This window comes from Psammomys obesus, unplaced genomic scaffold (genome assembly GCF_907164565.1).
Source record: "Psammomys obesus unplaced genomic scaffold, mPsaObe1.curated_primary_1811, whole genome shotgun sequence".
Lineage (NCBI taxonomy): Eukaryota > Metazoa > Chordata > Mammalia > Rodentia > Muridae > Psammomys > Psammomys obesus.
The window spans coordinates 28,533,330-28,558,479 of NW_026596079.1; the positions used below are offsets into that span (position 1 = coordinate 28,533,330).

A 25,150-nucleotide genomic window follows, 5' to 3' on the forward strand; every position below is an offset into this window, starting at 1 on the left:
TCTTTCTTTCTTTCTTTCTTTCTTTCTTTCTTTCTTTCTTTCTTTCTTTCTTTCTTTCTTTCTTTCTTTCTCTATTTTACAATTTATTCACTTTATTTCTCGAATGTGGCATCCTCCATCTTCTTCTTTCAGTCCCACCCTTCCTCCCTTTCCTTCCGTCCCCCTCCCCCAGTCCACTGAAAGGGAGAATATTCATCCCCTACCATTTGACCCTATCCTACCAAGTCTCATCAGGACTGCCGAGGTTCTCTTCCTCTGTGTCTTGGTAAGGCATCTCCATGGAGAGAAGTGCTCAAAGAGCAGGCAGCAGAGTTTGTGTCAAGAGACAGTCACTGCTCTCGGTAGTAGGGGATCACCATGAAGACTGAGCTTCCTATGGGCTACATCTGAGCAGGAGGCCTGGGTCTTTCTCATGAATGGTTGCTGCAACAGATTCTGCCACCCCTTGATTCCCCACTCCTGCCGGGTCCATATTGTTCAGCTTTGATGGTCTCCTTCTGGAGCTCCTGTCGCCTCCTGATCTTTCATCGATGAGCTCTGCCTTTCATCCATAAAACTTCCTGAGCTCTGATCAAAGTTTGGCTGTGAGTCTAGTCATCTGCTTAAATCCCATGCTGGATAGAGCCTTTCAGAGGATCTCTGAAAGGTCCTCTGATAGGCCCTTCTCTTGTTCCCTTTTTGATTTGAGAATTAAACATACTCCCTATGATTGTCCTTGTTATTTAGCTTCTTTTTTATTTTAATTTTTCTTTTTATATTAATTACAATTTATTCACTTTGTATCCCAGCTGTAGCCCCTTCCATCATTCCCTTCCAATCCCACCCTCCTTCCCTCATCTCCTCCCATGTTCCTCTCCAAGTCCACTGCTAAGGGAGGTCCTCCTCCCCTTCCATCTGACACTAGCCTATCAGGTCTCATCAAGACTGGCTGCATTGTCTTCCTCTGTGGCCTGGTAAGGCTGCTCCCCCATCAGGAGAGGGTGATCAAAGAGCCAGCAACTGAGTTCATGTCAGAGAAAATCCCTGTTCCCCTTTCTAGGGAACCCACTTGGACACTGAGCTGCCATGGGCTACACCTGTGCAAAGGTTCTAGGTTATATCAATAAATGTTCCTTGGTTGGAATGTAAGTCTTAGAAAAGACCACTGGGTCCAGAGTTTTTGGTTCTGTTGCTTTCCTTGTGGAGCTCTGTCCTCTCCAGGACTTTCTATCTCCCCCTTCTTTCATAAGATTCCCTGCACTCTGCCCAAAGTTTGGTTATGAGCCTCAGCATCTTTTTTGATACACTGCTGGGTAGAGTCTTTCAGAGGCCATCTGTGGTAGGCTCCTGTCCTGCCTGATTTCTGTTTTTTCCCTTTTCTGATTTCTGTCCTATTTGCCATTCTGAGTGAGGACTGTCCATGTTTCCCAGGGTCCTCCTTCTTGCTTAGCTTTATTAGGTATACAGATTTTAGTTTATCCTATATTATATGTCTAGTGTTCACTTATAACTGAGTATATACCCTGTGTGTATCTTTCTGCTTCTGGGAAAGCTCACTCAGAATGATCTTTTCTAGATCCCACCATTTGTTTGCAAATTTCATGATTTCCTTGTTTTTAAGTGCTGAGTAGTATTCCATTTTGTAAATGTACCACAATTTCTGTATCCACTCCTCAGCTGAGTGGCATCTGGGTTGTTTCCAGGTTCTTGCAATTACAAAAAAAAAAAAAAAAAAAAAAAAAAAGCTGCTACAAACATTTTTGAGAGAATGTCCTTGTGTACTTGAGCATATTTTGGATATATGACTAGGAATGTTAAATCTGGATCTTAAGGTAGCACTATTTTTAATTGTCTGAGAAAGTCCCAGATTGATTTCCAAAGTAGCTGTACAAGTTTTTAGGTCTGTGGAATTTAGTATGGTTATCCTATACTGTATAGCTAATATCTGCTTATAAATGAATATATACTATGCATTTCTTTCTGGTCCTGGGTTGGGTCACTCAGGATTATCTTTTCTAGTTCCATCCATTTGCTTGCAAATTCCATGATTTCCTTGTTTTTAAATGCTGAGTAGTAATACATTGTGTAAATGCACTACAATTAGATTATACAGTACAGCATGTACAATACAGCAGATTTATTTGCATCTAGTATGAATCTTAACTGCTGTATTGTGCAGTGAACAAAGAGGTTATTGAAATAATTCCATGATTCTTTCTGAGTTAAAAAAAGGGAAAACAGAGAAAAAGGTTGCTTTCTCTTTCAAAATTTATTTTGAGTCAACAGAATTTGTGAAAGAGTATAGAATAAGAGCTGATGAATGGACATGAGCTTTCACCCAAACATTGGCTCTCATTCTATACTCTTTCACAAATTCTATTGGCTCTCAATAAAATGTGAAAGAGAAAGCAACTTTTTTCTCTGTCTTCCCTGAATTTAACTTTTTTTTCCAAATTATATCAGCAAGAATGATATAATTATTTAAATAACCTCTCTTTGTTCCTGCCCTTGAGAGCAGCCCTACACTAGGCAACATACCAGTTCAGCTCTATGCTGGATGCAAATCAAACTGCTGTTTTGCACACACTGTACTTAAGGAGAATGGAAGTACAATAATCATGTATGACCTTTTAAATTCTGTCCATTTTTCCTATAAATATCATCTCTAACTATTGCTTTGTTCAACTATTTTTCTACAATCAGTCCTTCTGGAATCTGTTCACACACCATACCTCAGAAAACTGCATAGCTTACAACTTTATCTTCCTTAGACATATGTCTACTGAAAGGAGTTTTTTATGCCAGTAAGACAAGTCATAATTGCATTTGTTGGTAATCAAATTCGGCCTAATTAGTTTTAAAAATATTCAGGTTAAAGTAACTCATTCCTGGTACTATAATCTGATGAAAAATCAATGGAAAATGCTAATAGGCTCTGGAAGAGAATATACAACACTCATGTTAAAATTATATATTTTCCAGTTATCTTCTAAATATATCCTTGTAAGACAAGAGCATCTTTCACACCTCACCAATGAGGTGTGAAAGCTTCTTTTTGCATCAAAAAGAGGTGAAGAGATCTATATAACATGTCAAAATGCAGAGACGGAGTGATCATGCAATGCTCAGTCCCAAATAAGTTGTATCTTACCTGATCCTCCCAGTTAATGCTCAGAGGCATCAGCAATGTGGCCAATTGATTGTAAGTGTGTGACGACTAGCTATATAAAATATAGAAATATGATATGAAATCTTATCAAAATAACTAATATAACTGCCTATATTTGAATTTATGTATACATTATGAAACTAAATTATGAATAATAAATTATTTAGTTTCATAATATGCTTAAACGTATTTCACTCTGGTATTCATTGGTAAACATCATTTAAAGTAATTCATAGAATTAAATACCATGTATTTGTATTATGTTGTATAGTCAGTAGAAACTTTTAATTCAAATTATTTTATAAAATACTATAAAATCCAATTAAAACACACCCTGTCTTAAAAAAAATGCATAAAGTAAGCCAGGCAGTGGTGGCAGACACCTTTAATCCCAGCGCTTGGGAGGCAGGTCAGGGAGATCTCTGTTCAAGGCCAGCCTGGTCCACAGAGTGAGTTCTAGGAAGTCATTGCTACACAGAGAAATTCTGTCTCAAAAACAAAACAAAACAAAAACAAATAAACAAGAATGAAATCCTTTTCAAATTGTGAAGTTGTCCACTAGCTGAAATGCAATCTCACAAACCCTATCCTTAGTTTGCCATGTTAATACTTTTTCACTTTAAAATTAAATACAACATAATTTGACATGAAGAAAATGAAAATATTTCAAAAGGACATGCAGTTATTTTCTGACTCTAAACCATATAAAAATTCTTGAAAGCCTAGGTATTATGGACCCTCTAAAGTTTCCAACATAAAGACATAAAAACTCTCTTTGATATAATTGTATGTTTTGCTAGAAAATCAGTAGAACATAATTTTCATGTTTCTCTTTTATTTGCTTTGATTTTGCCATAGTTAGACCATTGTATGCTCATCCATTATTCTTCTAATCAAAACGAACTCTACATTCTTCACATTTGTAGCATTGATTGATATCATTTTACTATCAATATTAAAATTAAATAGAAAGTAAAATTACAATTATACTTGTGCATATCTCAACATGTTGATTTTCTAAGCAAAGTCTTAATTACATCATAAATTCTTCTAGTTTACAAAGGAGACTTGAGATAAATCTAAAATAATTCATTGAACATATAGGGTGAAAAATTAATAAGATTATTGTAGGAAAATAAACACGCAAATCACCAGAAAATAATTTTTCTCAGGAATTTTAAGGACATTTTAACTTTGATAGTAACAATGAAATTAAATATAAAGGAAAAACTGGATCATATATTACGGAACTTTGAATACTGAATATATAAAATAATGATTTAAATTTTCTGATATTTAATGATAATCTTAGTTTTTAAATTGTAATGAAAGTATAATTAAATTACACCTCCACTGAAAGGGAAGGAGGTCCTGCCCTATCAGTGGACTTGGAAGGGGGCAGGGAGGACATGAGGGAGGGAGGATGGGATTGGGAGGTAATTAGGGAGCGGGATACAGATGGGATACAGAGTTAATAAAATGTAACTAATAATGAAAATTAAAAAATTAAAATAAAAAAATTACATTTCAACTTTCTATTTCCTCCCTCCAGTTTCTCCCATATTCTTTATCACAACCTTCCATTGATAACGGCCTCTTGGTGTATTTTCAGGAACATATATTTTTACATGGTGTAAACTTGATATTTTTGAAATGACTTAATGCAGAATTGTTTTGTACTTTCTTTAAAAATATTATTGCTATTATTTATTACAATTTATTCTCTTTGTGGTTCCCACCCTCATCTGCTCCTTGTCCCACCTACTCTCTCTCTTTCTCCCCATGTCCCTCCCCTTGTCCATTGATAGGGGAGGTTCTCCTCCCTACTATCTGACCCTAGCCTATCAGAACTGTCTGGATCCTCTTTCTCTGTGGCCTAGTTAAGCTGCCCTGCCTGGGGGATATGATCAAAGAGCAGGAACCTGAGTTAGAAATTTTAACATTCTCTTCTACATTAAAGTCTACAATTAATTTTTTATTAATTCTTGTGTAAGTATATAGCATATCTTGAAAAATTTCACTTGTCTGTTGTATCCATTGCTGTATATGCATCCTTGTTCCTGTGCTGTTTAGTGTAAGGACATGCCCTTCTGTTGAATTACTTTGAAAATTGGTTTGAAACTGGGTGATGTTTTTGGGGTATGTCCACAGAGTGTTCCTTTCCCTGTGAGAGCATCTGTGCACAGCAGTAATATTATCCTCCTGACTACAGACTGACAATATAAAATGAGTTGATATTTCTACATGAAATCAGACAGGTATGTTCATTTTCATAAAATGTTGTCCATAGTCTCTTATAATCTTTGTGTTGAAACTAAGCATCCCTTGGAATAAAATTAGTAATTTAGCAGGATTCTTTATGTAAACAGACATGCATATTCTTCACTTGCTATGCTACCAGCACTTTTCTTCTTTCATTCTCTGAAGAGTGTAGCAAAATTAAAAAAAAATAATTACAAGTATTTTGATCTAACATTTTCAAATATCCATTTGATGACACTTTCGAAAGTGGTATCTTATTAAAATTTTCAATTGTCCCTGGCTGGTGTGTAGAACTGATTGATGTTTATACACTCATTTTCTCTCTTCAGATCTTGATTAATTCAATTACAAGTTGTACTTGCAGTGTATAGCTTCATAGAGCTTTTTAAAATTGGCAAATATGCCTTTTGTGAATAGAGACACTTTCATTCCTGCTTTTAAAATCAATATCATTTTATTTATTTTTCTTCCTTTAGAGCACTAACAAGATCTTCAAACTCAGTATTGAATGAGACTCTTGCGGGTTGACAAGTTTGATTTTTTTTCTTGTGCAATTAAGGGGATTTCAAACTGCACCTTTCCCTCAGATGCTCTTCGCAGGTTAAGTTAATTTCTTTCTCTTGCAATTTTGCTGATTCTACCTAAGTTCTGTAGACGCCAACTTTTCTCAAGTACTTCTCTAAATCTATTGCCATCTTCACATGGCCTTACTTTCTACACTTGTTTGCATTCTGAAATATGTTATGACTTTTGTTGAAAACAGTTTTTATACAATATATTCTGATATATTCTGATTATGGTTTCCCTGTTTCAACTTTTCCTAGACCCTCCCCACCTCTGTACCCAAATCCACATAATTTCTTTCTCTCTCATTAAAAGACAAATAAAAATCTAAACAAACAAAAACATCCATCAAAACAAAGTATTATGTGACAAAAATTCCTCCAAAATTAGTGTTGAGTTCATTTTTTGTTAGGAATTTATAGATATGCATGGAGACTGCCTGTAAGTGTCGTTTGTATGCTACTAGAGTCTGTTAAAGAAAACTGGTTTTTTCTTATGCGAGGTTATCAATTGGAAAGGGTTTCTGGGTTATAACTATGGGCTTGTGTCTACTTCCCACCTCACTATGGGATCCCATTTGTCTTAGCTCTGTGTAGGACTTCAGCATGCTCCCACAGTCTCACTGAATTCATGTGGGTGTTGGTCTAAGGTGTTTAGAGGGCCTTGTTTTCTTCGTGTCTTCCATTCTCTCTGGCACTTACAATATTTCAAATTCTTACCCTGCAATTTCTTGGATCCTGAGGGAAAAAGGAATTGATGAAGAATTCCACTTAAGACATAGTGTCCCAAGGTCTCTCATTTACTGTACTTTGTCAAATTGTGGGCCTCCATATTTGTTCTTATATACTGTAAAAGACAGTTCTCAGATGATGGCTAAGGAGGACATTGATCAATTTATATAACAGAATGTAATTAGGCATCATTTTATTGCTTTGTTCCCTCATCAGAACAGAAATATTCTGTTTTCCCCTAGGTCTCTGTCTTATCTAGACTCAAGTTCTGGGCTACTTGAGCAGTGTAGGATATGTTTGTTGTTGTTTTTTTTTTTTTTATTTTTTCTTTTATTTTTAAAATACTAGTTACAGTTTATTAACTTTGTATCCCAGCTGTAGCCTGCTCCCTCATTCCCTTCCAACCGCACCTTCCCTCCCTCATCTCCTCCCCGCCCCTTTCCAGGTCCACAGATAGTGGAGGTCTCCTCCCTTCGATCCAACCCTAGCTTATCAGGTTTCTTTAGGACTGGAAGCAATGTCCATCTCTGTGGCCTAGCAAGGCTGCTCCTCCCTCGGAGGAGGGGGGAAGAGGTCAAAGAGCCAGCCATTGAGTTCATGTCAGAAATAGTCTCTGTTCTCCTTACAAGGAAATGTACTAGGACACTGAGCTACCATGGGCTACATCGGAGCAGGGGATCTAGGTCATATCCATACATGATGCTTGGTTAGAGATACAGTCTCATAGAAGACCCCTGTGCCCTGATATATTGGGTCCTTGTGGAGTTCCTGTCCTCTCCAAGTCATACTAATTCCCCTTTTTTTCATATGATTCCCTGTACTCTGCCAAAGGTTTGGTTATGAATCTTAGTATCTGCTTTGATACACTGCTACGTAGAGTCTTTCAGAGGCCCTCTGTGGTAGGCTCCTGTCCTTTTTCCTGTTTTCTCCCTCTTCCACTGTCTATCCTGTTTGCCATTCTGAGTGAGGATTGATCCTCTTAGGCATTTTTTTTCCTTTACAATTTACAGATTATAGATAGAGTTAATAAATAATTAACTCGGTTATTTTTAAACATTTGAGTTTGTGATAAATATTTTCATTGTTAATGTATAAGATTCTTGAAGGGTATTTATCTTTCTCTTGCATTGTGCAAGGCTTTGGTTGGTTGTATTCTGCTCACCTTGGTTTTAGTATAAGGCTAAATTGTGTTATGTTCTCAATTTTTATGTTTAGAAGAGTTAGGAGGATGAGAGTAATGAGGAGTAAAATTTACTAGCATGCATCATAAACAGAACTGGGTCAGCCCTGCCTCATATAGGTGCATTCACATACAAAAGCACACACACACACAAACACACACACACACACACACACACACACACACACACACACTCCTCTCCCTCCTCCTTCCCACCCATACACATAAAGAAAAATAAACTAAATGTTATCTGAGTTTGATAATTCCAAAATAGATTTGGTTCTCAGCTTCTGTTTAGAATAAAAATGCTGTAAGTGAATGAAAATAATGAGATATTGTGGGAAAGACTGACCATTGGTTATGAGTGGAAGCCAAGAATTCACTATGTAGAAACAGATGGAGTATACACTACTACTGAGATGCCATTAACAGAGGAAGGAAAGAAGTAAAGGAAAAAAAAAACTGAATCAAACCCTTCCTTTCATTTATTCACATATTTGGACATCTGGATTTAGAATAAATTATATCACAGGATTCTTAACTTTAAAATCTTCATATTAATACAATAGGACCGGGATGGACTTTAGCTTAATCTGTTTTTATCTGTTTTGATTATACAATGTATACTTTTGGATCTTCTTAACTGGTACCTTAAAACTGAAACATTTTAAGCAAATAAAATTCTATTTCAGAGGATACAGTTACTCATTTCAGGGAAGAGGAGATGAAGTAGTTAAGTTCAAATCATATCAGGCAAGAGAGAAGAAAGTAAGAGATGCTGGTGTTCTATGATCTTATTCCTTGTCCCTTTATTTTTCATATTCCCCTAAGCTTAGTGATCATGATACCCACATTGACAGGAATTTTCTTTTATTAGTTAGTTAGTTCTATCTGAAATCACCCTTAACAAGCATATTGAGATTTATACCCCACTTTCATGTTATTCTAAAACAATTCAACCAAACAATAGATATTGAATATAACACAGAGCCAACAACAGGTTACACATCTGTCACAGAGATATGAAATATTCAGTCTTGCTGTCTATGCAGTCCTCATGAATCTTACTCAAAACTTGAATAGGATGGAAGATTAATAATTTTCAAACATTATTCCATTCAGAAATTAAATGCTAACATTTTTTCAAAAAAAAACTTAGAAGAGAAAATAATAAGATTAGTAACTTCTTTTTTATTATATTTAATACAGTAATTCTTCTTAGGACTGTATAATGAACTGCTCTCTAGATATTAGAAAAAATGTATTAATGGCTTGTAGAAGGGCTCTATGATACGTAATTTTCTACTGTAGGGCATTTACTATGCTTGCCTAGCATGGATATGCAAGGGTATCTTGTTGAAAAATGTATTAAATTATGGTATTAAACAAAAATTATAAAACAAACATATGCTTACAAAAGAACAATTTTAAAAATATGCTAATCAGCAAGTCTTCCTCAACTTTCAAGGCATTTTTATTATAAACATCAGAAAATACTGTGAGAAATTTATATGTATATGATCTTATTTAATTAACTTTTCATTATGTGTGAATTGAAATATTCTTAATACTCAGCTTTAGTTAAAATTCATTGTGAAAGAAGTTAGTAATGTAGTCAAAGGCAAAAGACATATTATCCCTCATAATTGACCAAGTATTTTGGGTCTCAGAACACATCCAGGTGGTTGTTATAAAAGTCTTTGAAAAAAATAGCATCCATATGGATTTTAAATAAGGTAAAAATTGAAAATATTTGATAATACTGTAAAATGGAACTAAAAAGCTGTGTTGAATGAGAACAAATAAGTATGTACTTAAAGGTAAGTTATACCCAAATAATTTATACTTCTTTTCTTAAAAAATAATCCCTCATCTTTATACTAATTAAGAATTAATGTATTAAGTATCATGAATTTAATATGTTGCAAGAAAATCTGTAATCATGTGAGAAATAGAAAATGCATTGCTAGAAAAAGTAAGAAATGAGACAAGAAAGGACACAGATACTCTGTCAGGACATAGAAGGAGATTAAGCATCTGGTTTAACCTTCGTACTTCAAAGCTGTCTTGTCTGACCATGATTAAGAGTAAGTAAATAAAGTTGAATTATATTTATATCAGTCTTAAAATGAAGTACATTAAAGTGCCCTAAGATAAGATAAATGAATGATTCAGAGGAGTGCAAGATGTGGCTGAACACAGGACAATTAACTTAAGAAGGTCACGGGGAATAGAAAATGCTGGAGGAAAGAGTCTTATCTAACGACCGGAGGAAAAGATAGATTCAAAACAGTGAAAAACACGAGAGAAAAAAATTGGGAGAGTAAGACAATAAGAACATAAGAGCAACAGCTAGGTTTCAGAATCATGTGGAACATGAATATCACTCTGTTTACGCTTGACTGTGCCTGAGTACTAAAGATGAGGGAATACAGACAGGTCAGTACATTTGATTTTACAGAATCACACGTTATGTTTAAAATTAAATTAGTATTTTAAATGTAACATATGTGCTATATCTATATCATTTCTCGACCTACTCGTCCTACCAATCTCCTCAATATCTTCCCCCAAATTATTGCTTCTTTTCCTTAGATGTTATTGATACATATAGATATAGACATTCATATATATATAATTATTTTAGTGCAAAATGCTGAGGCTATGCAGTGTGGCTTGTGTGTATATGGTTTTAAGTCACTAGCTGCTATCAATTAGTGAACTAGAGGGTTCATTCCTAGGAAAGACCAACTACACTAATTTCAGCTGTCACTAACTGCCTACAGATATTTATCCAGGTCCCTCATTCCCTCCCAGTCCCTCCCTTCCTCCCTCATCTCCACCGTGCCCCTTGCCAAGTCTACTAATAGGGGGGACCTCCTCCCCATTCATCTGATCCTGTTTTATCAGGTATCTTCAGGACTGGCTGCAAAGCTCTCCTCTGTGGCCTAACAGGACTGCTCCTCCCTTGGGAGGTGGGGTGGCCAAAGAGCCAGTCATTGAGTTCCTGTTAGAAATAGTCCTTGTTCCCCTCACTATGGGAAACCAATTGGTTACTGAGCTACCACAGGCTACATCTGAGCAGAGGTTCTACGTTATATTCATACATGGTCCTTGGTTGCATGTCAGTCTCAGAAAAGACCCTGTGCCCAGATATATTTGGTCCTTGTGGAGCTCCTATCCTTTCCTCATCAGACTATCTCCCCTTCTTTCTTATGATTCCCTGTACTCTGCCAAAGGTTTGGTCATGAGTCTTTTCTTTGAAAACACTGCTAGTTAGAGTCTTTCAAATGCGCTCAGTAGACTCCTGTCATATGTTCAATGTGCATCCCATCTGTCTTTCTAAACGAGGATTGATAATCTTACCCCATGTCCGCTCTCTTGATTATCTTTTTTAGGTGTATAGATTTCATTATGTTTATCATATCTTATAGGTCTATATAAGTGAGTATATACAGTGTTTGTCTTTCTCCTTCTGAGATATTTTATTCAGTATGATCTTTTCTAGATCCCACCATTTGCCTGCAAATTTCATGATTTCCTCCTTTTTGATTGCTGAGTAGTATTCCATTGTGTAAAAATACCACAATTTCTGTACCCATTCCTCCATTGATGGACATCTGGGTTGTTTCCAGGTTCTGGCTATTACAAATAAAGCTGCTATAAACATGGCTGAGCAAATATCCCTTTTGTGTACTTGAGCAAACTTTGGGTATATACCTAGCAGTGGTATAGCTGGGTCTTGAGGAAACACTATTCCTAATTGTCTTAGAAAGCACCAGATAGATTTCCAGAGTGGTTGTATCAGTTTACATTCCCACCATCAGTGGAGGAGGGTTCCCCTTTCTCCACAACCTCTCCAGCATGTGTTGTCCTTTGAGTTTTTCATCTTGGCCATTCTGATGGGTGTAAGGTGATATCTCAGGGTCGTTTGGATTTGCATTTCCCTGATTTCTAATGAGGAAAAGCATTTCTTTAAGTGTTTCTCTGCCATTCGATATTCCTCTGTCTAGAATTCTCTCTTTAGCATTGTTCCCCATTTTTTAATTGGATTACTTGGTTTGCTGCTTTTCAGCTTCTTTAGTTCTTTGTATATACTCGATATTAGTCCTCTGTCAGATAAAGGGTTAGTGAAGATTCTTTCCCAATCTGTAGGCAGGCGTTTTGTTTTGATGACAGTGTCCTTTGCTTTACAGAAGCTTTTCAGTTTCATGAGGTCCCATTTATTGATTGTTGCTCTTAGAGCCTGTGCTGTTGCTGTTCGGTTCAGGAAGTTGTTTCCTGTGCCAATGAGTTCTAGGCTGTTCCCCACTTTTTCTTCTAACAGATTTAGAGTATCTGGTTTTATGTTGAGGTCTTTGATCCACTTGGACTTTAGTTTTGTGCAGGGTGATAAATATAGATCTATTTTCATTTTTCTGCATATGGACATCCAGTTGGACCAGCACCATTTGTTGAAGATGCTGTCTTTTTTCCATTGAATGGTTTTGGCTTCTTTGTCAAAAATCGAGTATTCATAGGTGTGTGGGTTTATTTCTGGGTCTTCTATGCGGTTCCATTGATCCTCCTTTCTGTTTTTATGCCAATACCATGCAGTTTTTATTACTATTGCTCTGTAGTACGACTTGAGATCGGGGATAGAGATACCTCCAGATGATCTGTTGTTGTACAGGATTGTTTTGGAGATTCTGGGTTTTTTGTTTCTCCATATGAAGCTGAGAATCTTTTTTTCAAGGTCTGTAAAGAATTGAGTTGGTATTTTGATGGGAATTGCGTTGAATCTGTAGATTGCTTTTGGCAGGATGGCCATTTTCACAATGTTAATCCTACCAATCCATGAGCACGGGAGATCTTTCCATCTTCTGAGATCTTCAAATTCTTTCTTCAGAGACTTGAAGTTTTTCTCACACAGGTCTTTCACTTGCTTGGTTAGTGTCACCCCAAGGTACTTTATGTTATTAGTGGCTATTGTGAAGGGTGTTGTTTCCCTAATTTCTTTCTCAGCCCTTTTGTCTTTGGTATACAGGAAGGCTTCTGATTTTTTTGAGTTGATTTTGTATCCTGCCACTTTGCTGAAGGTGTTTATCAGCTGGAGGAGTTCTCTGGTTGAATTTTTGGGGTCGCTCATATATACTATCATATCATCGGCAAATAGTGACACTTTGACCTCTTCCTTTCCGATTTGTATCCCCTTTATCTCCTTTAGTTGTCTTATTGCTCTGGCTAGGACTTCATGTACTATGTTGAAGAGGTATGGAGAGAGTGGGCAGCCTTGTCTTGTCCCTGATTTCAGTGGGATTGATTTAAGTTTCTCTCCATTGAGTTTGATGCTGACAGCCGCATTGTTAATGTGCTGCTTATTTCCTGTCAAGTCCATAAAAATCTATACGTAATCTGGTAAGACAAACCTACCTGGAAAATGCTTCCGTTAAATTAAATTAGCATAGATGAATGTTTTTGAAAGTATTATCTTGATTAATGATTGATGTGGAAAGGCTCAGTTCAACTTAGTTGGCTGGTTCTGGGTTGTAAGAAAACAAGCTGAGGAAGGTTGATAAACCAGCCAATAAGAAGTAATTCTCATTTTGATTTGCATTTCCCTTATAACTGAGGACATTGAACATTTCTTTAAATATTTCTCTGCCATTTGATATTCCTCTATTGAGAATTCTTTGTTTAACTCTGTACCCCAATTTTTAAAAATTGGATTATTTGGTTTGTTGGTGTTTAATTTCTTGAGTTTTTTATATATTCTGGATATTAGTCCTCTGTTAAATGTAGGGTTGGTGAAGATCTTTTCTTGTAGGCTGTTGCTTTGTTTTGTTGAGCTTGTCCTTTGCTATAGAGAAGCTTTTCAGTTGCATGAGGTCCCATTTATTGATTGTTGATCTCAGGGCCTGAGCTCTTCGTTCTATTCAAGAAGCTGTCACCTGTGCCAATGCATTCAAGGCTCCTCCCCACTTTTTTAGCCATGTAGTATAGGATAAACATACTAAAATATACAGACCTAAAGAAGCTAAATATCAAGGAGGACCCTAGGGAAGATGCTCAATTCTCCTTCAGAAGGGAAAACAGGATAGACACTGGAAATGGTAGAAGAGAGGAAACAGGATGGCAGCCTACCACAGATGTCCCCTAAAAGACTCCACTCAACAGGGGATTGAAGTCAATACAGAAACCCACAACCAAACTTTGCAGGTAGTCCTATGGAAGAAGGGGAAGATAAAAGGACCCAAAGGGAATAGGAGCCCCACAAGGAGACCAACAAACTAACAAACAAAACAAAACAAACAAAAACAGGGCCCAGGAAGAACTGCAGAGAATGATACATCAACCAAAGACCATACATAGAGAGGGCCTAGACCCTTTGTTCAGATATAGCCTATAGATAGCTTAATCTTCCTGTGTGCCCCTAGCAAGAGGAAAAGAGTCTCTGACATGAACTTGATTGTCTACTCCTTGATCACTTCTACCTGGTGGAGCAACCTAGCCAGACCACAGAAGAAGAGGATCCAGGCAGTCCTGATGGGATCTGATAGGCTAGGGTCAGACAGTAGGGGAGGAGGACTTCCTCAATCAGTGGACTAGAGAAGAGAAAGAGGAGAGGAAGAGGAAGAGTGAGACAGGCAGGAGATGCAGAATAGGCCTACAACTGGGACACAACTGAATTAATAATAATAATAATAATAATAATAATAATGATAATAATAATAATAATAATAATAATACCCAGGAGCAATAAAAAAAGGTACTTCTCAATGGATTTGTTTTCATATCCTCCTATAAAGTTCCTGCCTTGAGTAACTTCTCTGACTTCATGATGAACTGTGTTAGGAGAAATAAGCTAAAATAAACACTTTCCTTCAAAAGTTCCTTTGAGTCACTATGCTTTTTCATGGTAATAATAAACTCAAACAATTTTCATAATATTAGGGATATTTTTGTTATGTTTGTTTTTATTAGGGCTTATATTTATCGCTTATGATTAGGACTCTATTTAGATTATGGTCTCTTTCAGGGGGAATTAGGAATTCAATAAATTTAGTGAGTACCTCAAGACTAATGCCACCATGTTACAGTATAATAAAGCTGCCAGGGGCATGTGGCCATTTACTCAAGGTTTGAACAACTCCAACACTACACAGGAATGTTGACTCTCATGAGTGAGGGACATGTCAGAAGGAGAAACTTGTATACCCCTCAACATCAGGTTGTATCCCAGTGTTGTACTGTTCTCTCATCTCCCACTGCTTCCTTTCCCATTGCCCAGGGACACAGAGAGGCTCATGGCCCCTCCTATCCTGAACACAAACATAAAGCAAGAAATCATTTTTTCCTTCTGAGGTACAAAAAATATGCATTTGAAAAATCGAAATCCATACCACAGAGTTCTTACCATGAAGTCTCTACACTACACTGCATGTCACCACAGAGTAGGCACAGAATAATTACCCAATTACATAGGGTAACTGTTGACTTTGGTTATGTAATTCATGCCTAAGGTGTAGAGGTTGTTGATGATTATAAAAACAAGTTACTTATGTCACTGTAAGTGTTTGACTTAAGGAAAAATGGTGTCTTTGCCACCAACTGAATTGCTATGAATGTGTTTTGTCTGACATTGCCAGTGTATTGAACCTGATACAGTGTTAGAGTATAACACACATAAGCATGGCAGTACACAACATTATGAAATTGCATTAAGTAGTGACAATAGAGTGAGTTGCTACCCCATGTGAAATATTGAGACTAGGTGAATAGCAGAGACACAATATAACTGTTCAGTCTTACAGTGGAAGGCCGAGTTTCAAATTCCTTGAAGAATTACTGTCTTCCAAATTATAATCCCAAAATGTACACAGAAATACTATGAGTATCACCACCAGTTCAATCCTCTGTGTCCTAATTATCAAAGCAATAAATCTATTATCAGTGTGATTTTTAGGATAAAATAAACAATGAGTATCATAACATAATTTTATAGTAGATTTCAACAAAACATGTAACTTGATCACAACAGAATGATTGAAATTATACTATTGTATGATATTATGGTTAATTTTATAACATAAACATTTCACATTTCCTTTTAAAAGTTGGTAGTTTAAAGTCATAGTTTTTGTACGTAGATACCTTTTGGTCCCAAATCAGTAAGAATGATTACTGCTAAAAAGCTTTTTAAATTTTTATGTTCTTGTTTCTCATAATTCAGGTTATCTGGAATGAATATACCACCACCAATTATCAGCAACAAAAACTGGCTCAGACTGCATTTTGTTACAGACAGCAATCACCGCTACCGTGGATTTAGCGCTCCCTACCAAGGTATGTTTAATGATCACCTCTGCTTCCCTTGACGTGTAAAATAATTTTAGTATATGCAACTGCATTGTGTGGTCTAAGAAAAAAAAATGTCCTAAGTATTTATAAAGGGTGATTTAAACTAGAAAGAATATCATTCTCCCTAAGAAAATAACATGATCATAACTAAATCACATAATAAAGTTAATAGATTCTTCTAGAGCAAGGATCAAAGAGAAGATTGTTATGAATTCTAGAATGTATTTTTAGAAGATATAATATTTTGGTTTTAATAACATGCTTCAGCAGAAAGCATACTACAAAATCCTGCAAAAAATTCATAGTTGTGAATTGTTTTTTTATCACCTTAAATTCATCTTCATACATAATTTGTCTATTATTGTAAGCATAATTAACTTTAATAGAATTATTTTCTGATTTTATTAACATGTATAATTTTGAGTGAGTAGGATATAATATTTGATGTGTTAGCTTGGAAAAATCATTGAGGCAAATTTAGTAAGAAGATAAAAACGCTAATAACAATGTAGCTTGTGCTATATTCAGTAAAATCGTGTGAGCCTGGTGGATAAAATTTCAGACTCCATAGATAGTAATTCATTTCACTCGCTAGTGTATCATCTACTGCTCAGGCATTACTGAACACTGTCATGATTACATATTCCATTTACTCTTTTTGTTTGCTTTTGATCTTTTAAATATTTCCTCTGGAATTCTTTCATCTTAAGCATTTTGTAAATTTAATACGATGAATCAAGGTAGTTTATATTTATTAACTGAAATAATTAATTTCAGAATGTACCCTGTCCTCTGAAATAAAATTTTCAGCAATTAATATTTTAAAGATGAGAGACTTCTGCAAATATTAGATCAATGAGGTTTTTTTTCTGTAATGACAATTAGTGTAAGTTTTATCTTGATATTTCATAGTAGAATAATAGGCATTGCTATAACAAAAGTTTCCAGTAGAACAGCTTAATAAAATATTCCCTGAAGAAAATTTTCAATAACGAGTACAATTATGCTTTAAAATTGTATAATCTGGGGACTGGAGAAATGGCTCAGTTCTGGGAGAACTGCCTGTTCTTCCAGAGGACCCTGGTTCAATTTCCAACACTCATATGGGGTAGCTCAGAACTGTATCTCCAGTTCCAGGGGATCAGACACCCTCACCCAAACACACATGCAGGCAAAACACCAATGTGCATAATATAAGAATAAATACATCATTAAAAAACTGTATAATTTGTTAATTATTTCCCAAAATTAAAATATTACCCATCAAAAAGTAGTATAAGTTAAAGATAAATATACACAGCAAATTTTTATAGCTTTTATTAATTATTAATATAGGTGTCCTTTTGTCATGATAAATTGAACACTATCAATTTTTTAAAAAGTATCTTAAAATTCTAAGTAGAAGATTTCATCTGTCTTCCTGATCGACTTGAGTTTTTTAAAGAACTTTCATAGCATATTGTCAGAATACCTTTTATTTTTATTTATTTCACTGTTTTGTTGTGGTGGTTCTTTTTGTGTAGGTAAAACTACCTGGGCAATTCAGTCCCTATTGCCTACACGGTTTTAGCCTGCATCTCTACGTGAGTGAAACAAGTCATACAGCTAGACATATTATTTCTGTGAAAATACAGAGAATTTGAGATTTCTTGGATTAAATAAAACGAATTTCACATGCAATTAAAAAAAAACGTTTTGGTGGAATGAGATCATCTGCTACTTGGAATGAGAGGAAAAAAAAAAACCCACATATCCCAGTCAGGAGAGAGAACACTTTAAATATTGTGACTGGATTGAATATTTCATTTCTGGAGCCAGAGTTAAAAATGAAAACCAAGAAGCTTCCCATAACTCATTTACAACAAATATGCCCACAGTTTTTCAAGGAAAAATTTCTTGGAGCCACTTTTAAAAATATGATATTTAGTAAGTAAAACTGGAAAGTAGTTTCTTCCCCGAGATAATTTTTGAGGTTATATATATATTCTAGACTTAAAAGTATAGAAATAATCCAAACATATTTGTGTGAAGGTGAGATATTTTTGTTTTTATTATTACTTTTTAATCTTTTCTTTACTGATGTGATTTAATTTGGAAAGGCACATATTTTTATTATGGTATTCAAACACATCCATTATTAATAATATCCAGGACGTAAAACCCCTATTTCTAGTTATAAATCCTGTAACTTGATAACTCTGCATACTTATGACTCTCAGTATCGCAGCAGACAGTCAATCACCACTATAATTGTGACTCAATTGCAAAAGAAAATGCAATAAAGAAATCAGTGAAAGTCTCATCTATGTCATACACACACTCCTGCTAATAGATGTGTTACTGTCTTTTAGGTGAAAGTACCTTTGCACACATACTCTCTTATTAGGGTGAGTGCTCATGTCTTTAGGGTTAGAACACCTCCTTATTTCACTTCCAGACTACATGTAGGTGTAGGAATAAACTGTGATTCTTAACAGTAGTGGAAAGTAGCCAAGTTATTGACATAAAACATTTGCTCTCATGGTTTCAGCAGAGATGTTACTAACTGGTAACTGAGTAACCTGTGGACATCCAACGTTGATGTACACCTCACAGCAGTCAGTTGTCTACTCTGTACTCCGTGATTTTCCTTACATGGCATCCCAGCAAAACTAGCCAATGTTCTTTTAAGCTCTATTTCCCATAGATCTTTGAGCCTTACCATGACGCCTTGTAATTAAGTCCGTGTTCCCTTTTAGTTCACTTGTACCTTACTGCAACTCAAGGTGTAAATTTCAACAAGCCATAAAGTACCAACTAGTTAAACAGCTAGCACTGTCTTTAAAAATGCTACTTTGCTGTATTCAGGTGTTTTTTCTATGGCATTTTTCTATGAGTTATTGATTTCAGAATAAATGTCTGTAGTGCAGTAATTGGTGTATGAGATATTGACATGGGTGCTTGTGCTATTCCTCATTAACCAGTGTCATCCAGAAGACTTATAGAAACATGCAGCTTAGGCTCCTCGATCTAGGATGTAGGGCTACTAATCCTAAGGTTACAAGCAGGTTTACCAGAGCCTTCCAAGATTTTAGTCTAAAACAAAAGAAAATGACTTATGTAAAATTGATATATTCCACCATCCCTTTCATTATACCACCATTTAATAAACATATTAATTTTCATCAGAAATTTGGAGGAATATAATGGACCTGAAAGAGGTATACAAAACAGTCTTTTTCTTTCTGGAGGCCCAGGATCCCTATTTTAGGCAGTTAGTAAATTATTAAATGTTACACAAACATAAACAGTATGATTTACAATTTGCAGAATATCTGCATCTGCATCATTTTATGTAATCCTCACACTTCTTTTACCTAACGGAATATAAAAACTTTAGGACAATTTGTTTAGCTATGTCTTGTTCAAGGACTCCGGAGAAAGTGAGCAGTAGGGCTGCTTGATGAAAAGCCTGCATTTGCCTGGTTAAGCCTTGCACCTCACATCCACAGAAGCAGGCATTCATTCAGGTGCTGTTTGAGAAAACAGCAGGCTCGTCAAAACGCACTAGGTACAAGGTTCCATCACGCCGTTGCAGACACAGGACTAATGCATGCAGCCTTCTGCTTCTCATCAATGTTAATAAATATGCACATATATAGCGATCGAATGATGTCTGCCTGAGAATAAGAATCAGAGAAACTGTTACTGTTGCGAATAGCAGCAGCAGTGTGATTATTCTTGATGGTGGAATATATCAAGTGTAGTCTGACTACAACTTACGTGAAAGACACTTCCAAGCACGTTATTTGTAAAAGAGGCAATGTTCAAATTTCAGAATGAACAAGACATTCATATCAATTAATTGAGACTTTAATTTCCTGTTGCATGTTACAGTTTTTTTTTTAAGGAGATATTTTTTAGTTGATTTTCTTAAATAAAGGAGGGAGGGTGAGGTTGGGAGGGGACGAGGGAGGGGCTACATTTGGGATACAAAGTGAATAAATGAATTAGTAAAAAATAAAAAGGAACATATGTAACTATATAGTCACAAAATACAAAATTATACTATTTAATTCATATCACACAATTAACAAGTGACATTTAAGTTAACTCTGTGAATTATCAATACATTATATTAAAGTGACTGCATACACACATATATAAAGTATTAATATACAAAACATTCATTATATACTTTTAAAATCTTGCATTTCTTAGGATTTGTATAAACCTAACAAGTAGTTATAAAACAGTACAAAGTGAAAGAGGTATATGTATATTAGTGGCAAATTAATGTGGTCATATGTAGGTCATTCTGTTAAAAATCCTAATTTAATGTAGATTTAGGCAATATAAAATCACCCTTAGTACAGTGAAGTCTATCTTACTTTCATCCAACAACCAATTAATCATGATTTAGAATGTCCATGACTCACATCCACAAATGCTGGTTATGCACCAATCAGATTTTACAAAAGGATATTTATTCTTATTTTTATACCTGATCAATATAACAAAAACTCAGTAAGCTTTTTAATTCAGTTATTGAAATAGCAGGGTGATAGAATCAGAAAGTAACAATGAGGAAAGAGTCATACAAACAAAATTCAGAAAGACACAGATACAGAGACAAAAAGGACTTTTCAACTTTATTTTCATTTTCATGTAAATATTGTGGAAAGAGCACTGAGTCTTAAGTTTATGTTAACTCAAATTTTACCGAGATAGATCCTTACCATCGAAGTACTGTTAATCCTTGACTTAAAGTATATTCTGCCCATTGTCACCAAATTCACTGTAAAACACACAGCTCCAGTGTCCTGTCATCAGTGACCGCTTTCTGTGTCCCTTACCTTCCAATTAGCTGCTCAAAGGCCTTGAGGTTCTTGGCAAACCACTAAAAACAAACAAACAAGCTAACAGACAAAACCTTAACATAGTATGTATAGTAATAATGTGACACATTAATGAAATTCGCATGTTCCTGTAGCCACTTAAAAAATAAATATTGAAAGAGGCAGGAACAATAAACTGTATTTCACTTAACAAGTATTTAAATAGCAATTAAATAACCAGTATAAAATATAAAGTATGTATTTTGCATCGTAGTTTTCTAAAATATTTTGAAAGCTAGATACCTTTTTGAAATTTTAGCATTTTTTATTAAATTTTTATTTTGTTAACACGTATTTAGCTCACATCCCAAGAGTGCCCATTCCCTCTTCTCCTCCCAGATCCCATATTTTGAATTGAACTATTTCCCCCACTTTAGGAATCACTAATTTCTTTAGTAGCTTGGAATCCTATATTATTTGTAATTACAGGAAAACTTGAGTTTACAAGTGACTTATTTATTTTCCTATGATTCTTGCTGTCTTTCTAAGATAATCAAATATAGATGATGTCTGAGAGTATGGGAATGTAGCATTTCCCCAAACCTCTGCTGTATTACCAATGTATCTCATAACAGTCTCTGATTCTGTCGAGCATGACATTCATTTTGTGCAGTTCCTTTTTCATTTTGCTTTCAGTACTACCTGTTCTTTCAAAACCATGAAATGTGTATACCAACTATTAAATCATAACATCTTAAAAGATTCATTAAATGTATCAACCAGGAAAACTTTATTAAGAATTAAGACTCTGATCTTCTCTAAATGCATACGAAGTATTATACCAAATTACATCTTGTTTTCAAAATTTCCCTTTGGTTAGACAGATTTAAAGCAGCAAATAATGTCAGAGCAAATGTTCCTCCTCAATCTAGTGTTAAATGCTTTGAAATGGAGAGATTATGCTATAGCCATTGACTGCATGAACAGCAAAAGAAGGCAAGTTTCTTTTATATGAAAATTTAATTGTCCCATAAAGGATTCAACACTTTAAGCTTCCTATACAGTGCACAATGATTCTTTTGCCTCTTATGTGCCTTTGATTTGGTGTTTAATGTTTTTTATATGCCTTTGTGTGCAGATGAAACTGCTGTAGTCTTAGGATTCATAAGTTCCTGTCAGAATTCTTTCTATATACATTATAATGAATTTTCATGACACATTTATTTCCTTCCTTTGCTATCCACTTACTTAATAGCTCTGCATAAGTCATTTCCATTTAATTAAATGATAAGTAGGGCTGTAGGCCAAAATCAATTTTAATCTGAAGGGGACAATATTTTTAATATTCTACAAGAGAATTACAATCTATAGTATTTTGGTATTTGAGAATAGCACATTTACAAAGTGTTCTAACAAAATGAAAAGACTGCTCAAAATTCTGTACACAACAGGATCTTTAGTCAGATTTTATAAACCTAATAAACTAATTCATTTTTTATCAGAACTATTTCTATCATTGGCTTTACTATTTTTTCTAAAGTAGGCTTAAAAGTAGCTGTGAGGGTCAGTGCTCTCACATAATTAGACGAGGTTCATTTAGCCAAACTTGCATGAAGCGTATAATTTTTTTTAAAAAAAAATGATTTGTATGTTTTGGAAATAGACATTTTCCTCTGTGTTGTATGCTGAAAATATGATCAAGGCTGAACTGAAAATAGGGCAAAAGAGAAGCTTTATACCAAAGTCTAGATTTTTCACTTTTCTAAGTATATGCTATTTTCTCTGCATTATTACTTATATCTCAATAAAATTTAGTATTTCTGAAGTCATTATTTTTTCTTTTATTTTAGAATCTTTGTCTTATACCATGAGAACACATCTTACAGAATGTACTAGGCAGGGTATACAGGGTCTCACTAAAACTCAACTGGCAGACATGCCTTGTATGTGTATGAGCTAGGTGCTCTGCATTTGCTTACAGTTTTGTAATTTGGTGATCTTGAGGAACTCCCATCGGCGGGAGAGTGGGTATCTCTGAGCCTTTTGCCTGAGTTTGAGATCCTTTTTATCTTACTGGGTTCCCTTGTCCAACCTTAATAAGATGGTCCATGCCTGTCTCATTGTATCTTGTTAGGCAATGTTCAGTGGACATCTCTGGGGAGACTACACTTGTTTGTTTGTTTCCTTTTTCTGAAGGGACAGAGGAGTAGTTGATTTGGGAGAGGGGTGGTCAGTGAAGAGACTGGGAGGAGTGGAGGCAAAACTGGTCAAAATATATGAGAGAAAAACCAAAATTTAAAAAAACTGTCATTTATTTTACTTTCAGGATATATTTCATTTCTAACATACTAATAAAATATTACTGCTATATTTTAATTTTTCATGTCCAGATGAAATAGAAAATATCTATTTCAGAGAATAAAAACTATCAAAAACAAAGTTATTGATAATTTTGCACTAGACATCATCTATGTTTGTTGAAACATACATTTATAATCTTTCTAAGGTACTAGAAAAGTTCAATTTATAAAATAAAAGATAAATAAATATAAGAGGTAAACAAGCCAAAATTACTAATTTAACTTAATTAACAAAATAGAAATTAAAGCTTTTAAGTACTGATTTAAGATATATTTGAACAGTTTCACAAAATTTATAAGCATATAGATGACACTTGTTACATTTAGGTGAACAGTGGCGTTTTATTCTCTAGTAAAATAGATGGACAGCACTGTGTTTTTCTCAAAATTATTGTGAGAATGGCTAAATGAGAATACTTATGATTTTTAACCCAATTATACACACATACACACACACACACAGAGAAATTATTCTTCTTATCCTCAGTCAGACCTGATATACATTAAAAAGAACACCACTTTTTAAGTTTTTAATTTTATTTATTTATTTTTTAATATTAGTTACAGTTTATTCACTTTGTATTCCAGCTGTAGCCTCCTCCCTCATTCCTTCCCAATCCCACCCTTTTTCCCTCATCTCCTCCCATGCCCTTCTCCAAGTCCACTAATAAGGGAACTCCTTTTCCTCTTCCTTCTGACACTTATCTAAATACTATTAACTCTGAGTTTGAAATATAATTGATTGAATGAGCAAATGAAAATGTACAAAACTAATAGTTATAACTTTGCGCACATATATGTAATATATAAAATCTCTAAATCACAAACACAAAAGTAATTGAAAATATTCATATCATATATCAAAAAAATCTGGAGGCCTATAGAGCAAGGGAGGAGTGTGAAATGGAGAATAAGTATATAGAGAGACAAATATTTATATTTCTGTTGACAAGAAGCTTTGCATAAGAAGAAAGACAGATATCCCTCAACAGAAGATTGGATACAGAAACTGTGATACAGTTACACAATGGATAACTACTCAGCAATTTAAAACAAGGAAATCTTAAAATTTCCATGAAAATGGATGGAAATAGAAAAGACCACCTGAATGAGGTAACCTAGAAGCAGAAAAATACCCATTGTGTATATTCACTGACAAGTGAATATTCATTATATAAGGTAAACTTATAAAATCTACAGACCTTAGGAAGCTAAACAACAAGGAGGACCCTAGGGAAGATGTTTAATTCTCATTCAGGATGGAAAACAGGATAGACTCCAGAAGTGGTAGAAGAGAGAGAACAGGATGGGAGCCTATCACAGATCTCCTCTAAAAGACTCCACCCAGCAGGTGATTGAAGCAGATGTAGAGACAGCCAAACTTTGGACAGAGAGCAGGGAGTCTTATGGAAGAAGAGGAAATGGAAGGATTTGAAGGGGACAGGAGCTCCAAAAGGAGACTAATAAAACCAAAAAACAAAACAAAACAAAAACTGGGCCCAGGGGTGACTACAGAGACTGATACACTAACCAAAGAGCATGCATAAATAAGTCAGACATCCCCTGACCAATTGTGGCCAATAGAAAGCTCAGTCTCCATGTGGGTAGGAAGGGGAGAAGAGACAATCCCTGACATGAACTCAGTTTCCTGCTCCATGATCATTTCTCCCTGGTGAGGTGACCCAGCCAGCCCACAGAGGAAGTGAATCCAGGCAGTCCTGATAGGACCCTATAGGCTAGGATCAGAC

At 35.2% G+C, this 25,150-nt stretch overlaps 1 protein-coding gene across 1 annotated transcript in view; it reads left to right on the forward strand.

Annotated features, from left to right (window-relative positions):
- Window positions 1-25,150, forward strand: part of Csmd3 (CUB and Sushi multiple domains 3) — a gene marked incomplete at its 5' end in the record, with an annotated part of 1,006,505 nt that overhangs the window by 71,037 nt on the left and 910,318 nt on the right. The window contains 2 exons of the mRNA XM_055626685.1: window positions 15,388-15,433; window positions 16,098-16,210. Of these exons, the coding sequence (XP_055482660.1) occupies window positions 15,388-15,433; window positions 16,098-16,210 (159 nt within the window). The remainder of the gene's footprint in view (window positions 1-15,387; window positions 15,434-16,097; window positions 16,211-25,150) is intronic.